Here is a 5000-nt window from a genome sequence, read left to right as displayed (position 1 = left end):
GCAGCAGCAAGCAGCAGCAGCTACTTCCGGGAGACTCGCTCCAAAATAAAAGCATCGAGCAGCTAAAACCGGAAGTCAGACCACAACTTAAAAAAAAAACATACACAAAGTTGTGTTGACCAGGAGTTCGACAGCAGACAACTATTTTTTTTTAATTATGTTGTTGTGTGACTGGCCCCGCCCCCTGCTGAAGAGGGAGGCAGCTAGTTGGTTGTTGTTGGTTAGCATGTTAGCATGTTAGCCTCGGCCAAACGGCCGCTGAAGTTCTGTAGCGGGGACTCTGTGTCTTTAAAGGCGAGTCGGGAGGTGCATGGGGTGGACAGACAGCAGGACTTCCGGTGTGGAGCCACTTCCTGTCCCGTCCTCGCACCGCAGCAGAGTTTCCGCCCGGCAACAATCACAGCGGAGCAACAGGAAACAGGAAGTGGCTGAGACAATGGAGCGCTGCCTCCTCGAAGGAAGCAGGAGGTTTCCTCTGGGTGGAGGAGGAGGAGGAGCAGGAGGAGGAAGAAGAGGAGGTTGAGAGGGAGCAGGAGGAGAGGGAGGAGGAAGAAGAGGAGGTGAAGAGGGAGGAGGAACAGGAGGAGGTGGAGAGGGAGGATAAGGAGGATGAGGAGAGGGAGGAGGAGCAGGTGGATGGCGAGGAGGAGCAGGAGGAGGAAGAAGAGGAGGTGAAGAGGGAGGAGGAACAGGAGGAGGTGGAGAGGGAGGGTAAGGAGGATGAGGAGAGGGAGGAGGAGCAGGAGAAGGAAGAAGAGGAGGAGGTGGAAGGGAAGAGGAACAGGAGGAGGAGGAGGTGGAGAGGGAGGAGGAAGAAGAGGGAGAGGAAGAGCAGGAGGAGGAAGAAGAGGAGGAGGTGGAGAGGGAGGAGGAACAGGAGGAGGAGGAACAGTCGGAGCCATATGTGTGTGTGTGTGTGTGTGTGTGTGTGTGTGTGTGTGTGTGTGTGTTATCCAGCATCACCTTCAGATTAAAAACTTCTTCCCCACTTTCCTTTATTCCCGTTTCTGTGTGTTTTCAGGTTATTTCATATTTTTCACATCGACCAATGAGGCGATGCTCTGTCATCGTCCCAGGTGGATGCTTCCCCAACATTCCCAATGTTCATGCCCCTCATGCTCATAGGTGTCACACTGGCCCTGCACTGTCATTATAGTACACAACCACTGCTGGAGCTGCAGGCCTGCTGCTATTAGGCAACACAAGTGGCGCTAACGCTACACATCCCAGAATGCTCTGCTGCTCAATCAGGTCAGGACATTGACTGAAGGACATTATTGTTGTTATTATTATGACTTCATTGCTTTGTTGTGGTTATTTTATTTCTAAATGTATCATCAGCCAGTGGGAAAAGGTTCCCGTTGAAATTTAAATCAGAAGGCTGAAAATAAAAAGAATCTTACGATTTTTTATTGACATCGAATTTATTTTGACGAGTTTATTTTAGTTATTTGAATCGTTTATAAATACTTGTCCCAATTTGACCTTTTGACCCCACTCGGTGTTTGAATTTGACACCACCAGGAATGCAGTGATTTCTCATCCTCTTCCAACCTGAACTGCGGAGTGGTGCAGTGCGCCAGTTCCTCCGCCAGGTGTCACTCTCGCTCTTCCTCCGAGTTTGTTGCGGCAGTTCGGCGGCGAATCGAACGGCGATTCAAAAGAATCACTGATCAGTTCAGCGGGTTCCGATCGGATCAGCCACTGATCGATCGATTTGATCGATGATCGGGGAAGATGTGAACGACTCCGAGTCGATCCGTCACGACTCACATCGATTCTCGACCCTGTTCAGAAAAAGAAGAAAGAAAATCATTCCACTCTTATTTTTTAAATCAATAATCGCGATATTTAATATTATCATCAATATTATCATCATGTGAATTTATTGTTTGCCTCAGCAGGAAAACACCTCACAATATTTTCCTTTTTTTTTGTCACAGGAAAATGAATTGACAAAATTTCAAAGACGAAACGTCAGATTATTTTTAAATCTGCTTTGATCTCATTGGTCATGATTATTAATGACGTTCAATAATAATAATAATGACAATTATTGTTAGACAATAAACAGCAACAATAATTAAAACAACAACAACTCAAAAGCAAAATAATAACACACACACACCAGTTAAAATGTGGCCTCAACGGCAGCAATTGTTTTTATTTAATTTCTTGAGTGCTTTGGTTTTGATTTTTTTCAGACTGAAAACTGAAAAATGTGTAAACAATAATTGATCAATAGCGATCGATATTATTTCAATATCAATCACAATTGTCTACAACTGCGGCGGTGTCGTTTTCGAGCCGTCAGTGTACGGAGTTACATTGTGTTGTGTGGCGCCGAGCAGCTGCAGTGGCTGCTGCTGGCCACTGGGGGGCAGCAGTGACCGCAGGACGGGACGAGCCCGCCCGAACTTCTGCTCGTCGCAAACACGCAGTAGGTTTAATTTGGATTTTTTTTATTTTGAATGTTTTTGGTTCTAGAGGAGGTTCTGGTTCCAATTCTCGTTCTGGTTCTGGTCCTGGAGGAGGTTCTGGGTTCCAGAAAAACTTCTTGAGACAAAACAACCGGAGCAGCGGAACCTCAGCCTGGTTCCGCTGCTCCTCCTGCTCCTCCAACACCTTCAGCTGCTCATTGTACTTCACCTCTTTCTTCACGGCCTCCTCCTCCTCCCGTTGCTCCTCTTCTCTTTCCACCTCCGTGTTCTCCTCCGACTCCCGAGAAGGAGGTGCAGGGAAAGAATTTCTTCTTTCCCTGCACCTCCTCTCCTTCTCCCTTCTCCCCCTCTCCTTCCTGGTCCACCTCCTCCACCTTTCACTTCTTTACCTCCTCCTCATCCAGTTCCTCTTCCTTCTCCTCCTCTTCCTCCTTCTCCTCCTACTCCTCCTCCTGCTCCGAGATGTTTTCCAGACATGAGTTCGTCCCGGAGGAGCAGCTGATAAATATTTCATCAGGCTTCACTCCCTCTCTGCTTAATTAGAGGAGAGGAGCTGAGGAGGAGGAGCAGCAGAGAGGAGGTGGAGAAGGAGGAGGAGGTGGAGGAGGAGAAGAGGAGGAGTATCAAAAACAGAGGAGCAGGAGGTGCAGATTAATTCGATCATCACCAAAACACAAATAAAAATCATTACTATCACAGCCCCCCCCCCCCGCCCCTCCCTCCACAGGCACAGCTGCCCACCTCCCGTGTGTGCGCGTGCGTGTGTGTACGCGCCATACGTCCGAACGTCAAAATAAAACAAAATAATAAAAAAAGTCCCGCAAATTGGCGCCAAACGGACACGGCTCGTGTCAGTCTGACTGACAGCGGGATTATTCCGCGGGAAACCCGTTAATCCCGCCAAATCTGCCAAGAAACCGGAAGTGAATACAGATTCACGGACGGAGCTGAGTGTGTGTGTGTGTGTGTGTGTGTGTGTGTGTGAGACACTTAAACTCTTTAAACATCTCCACCTCTTCTTCTTCGTGTCTTCGCGCCGCTGTCCACGCGGAAAGCCTTGTTTAGGGGGCTAGGGGGGTTGGTTGGCCATCACAATGACGTCAGACGCCTCGGCGGCCAATGAGGGGGCCAGAGGCGCGGGGTATGCTAATGAGGCCCCGCCCCCCCGGGGAGCCCCGAGCCACCGGCGGCGGGACGGAGGAGGAGGAGGAGGAGGAGCAGGAGGAGGTGTGGGGGTCTCCCCCGGGAGCAGCAGCCCTTCCCCGGCCCTCCTCCTCCTCCTCCTTCTCCTCCTCCTCCTCCTCCCTCCCTCTTGTTTGCTAATCATTTCATTTTACTCCTTTTTTGAAGCGCTGCTTCTCTTTTTCATCCCCACTTTTGGTTCCTCCAGCAGCGGCAGCGGCTCTTCTGCTCGCTCTGATCCCGGCTGGGAGGCTCTCTGCCCGGCCTCAGGCTGCCCGGACCTCCCGCTGCTCCCCACCACCACCACCACCACCTTCTTCTCCACCTCCTCTTCCTCTGGAGATGCTGCTGCTCGCTGCTCCTGCCGGCCTCCTCTAACTGGACCGGACCAGACCGGACCACAGGGACCCGGGACCAGCAGGCTGTGGACCAGGAGCTGCTCCTCCCACCTCCTCCTCCTCCACCTCTTCTCTCCACCTTAATCCAGGTGGTCTCGGGGCTTTTTGAGCGCCTGTCGTGGGGAGGATTACTCCTCTTCCTCCTCCTCTTCCTCCTGCTGCTCCTGCTGCTCCTGCTGCTCCTCCCGGATGTTCTCCCTCCAGGACAGCCTCCCCAGGGGGGCTCTGACCATGAAGGAGGAGCCGCTGCCCACCGGCATGACCCCGGTCCGCTCCTGGATGCAGGGCGCCGGGATCCTGGACGCCAACACGGCGGCGCAGAGGTAACTAACCCCCGGTCCGCGGCCCCGGTCGGGTCCGGAGCCGCGGTCCCGGCTCGTGACACACACTCGCGAAGTTGCGCCGCAGAGTTGTGACACACACACACACACACACACACACACACACACACACACACACACACACACACACACACACACACACACCAGAAGCGGAACAAAGTTTTCTTTTCTTTCTTTTTTTTCTTTGTCTTTTTTGAAACAGCCTGCAGCTTCTTGGTCTCGAACCTGCGTCCTCCTCCGAACCGAACCGATTCCGCTCCAACTCGCGCTCATTAGTGTCAGCAGCAGCCAATCAGCTGCCTCCGTCCGTCCGTCCGTCCGGCTGACAGCCGAACCGCCGTCCGCCGGACCTCCGCGGAGCAGCAGGCTGGAGCCTCCGGACCCGGCCCAGTCCGGACCGGGCCGTGTCGGGCCGGACCGGACCGGGCTTCCCTCGAAGCGGTTTGCCGCCGCACGGACGCGTCGCGGCGCGCGGATCCCGTCCGGGCTGGTCCGCGAGCTTCCGGCCGCCAAATGAGGAGGAAATTGTAGAGAAATTAGCGGCAAAAGGAGGAGAAATGAATCCGACGACTCGGAGGAGTTTCACCTCCTTTTCACCTCCTTTCACATTTTTTTGTCTGTCACGACGCTCAGATTTC

General features: G+C 52.7%; 2 protein-coding genes across 4 annotated transcripts in view; one reads left to right on the top strand and one right to left on the bottom strand.

Annotated features, from left to right (window-relative positions):
• Positions 1–284, bottom strand: part of arap3 (ArfGAP with RhoGAP domain, ankyrin repeat and PH domain 3) — a 13254-nt gene extending 12970 nt beyond the window's left edge. For 2 of the 3 annotated variants that reach the window (XM_076016418.1, XM_076016419.1), the window contains exon 1: positions 1–284. This exon is cut by the window's left edge. The gene's annotated coding sequence lies outside the window, so the exon portion shown is untranslated. The other variant, XM_076016420.1, reaches the window with a different exon arrangement.
• A 3375-nt stretch (positions 285–3659) lies between these two features.
• LOC142881998 (transcription factor COE3-like) overlaps positions 3660–5000 on the top strand; it is a 14651-nt gene continuing 13310 nt past the window's right edge. The window contains exon 1 of the mRNA XM_076016431.1: positions 3660–4344. Within this exon, the coding sequence (XP_075872546.1) occupies positions 4211–4344 (134 nt within the window). The 5' untranslated portion in view covers positions 3660–4210. The remainder of the gene's footprint in view (positions 4345–5000) is intronic.

Source organism: Nelusetta ayraudi, unplaced genomic scaffold (genome assembly GCF_046127955.1).
Source record: "Nelusetta ayraudi isolate G7.1 ecotype Tasmania unplaced genomic scaffold, CSIRO-AGI_Nayr_v1 ptg000227l, whole genome shotgun sequence".
Lineage (NCBI taxonomy): Eukaryota > Metazoa > Chordata > Actinopteri > Tetraodontiformes > Monacanthidae > Nelusetta > Nelusetta ayraudi.
Note: the sequence above shows the minus strand (reverse complement) of the source record. Positions and strands in the feature narration are given on the sequence as shown.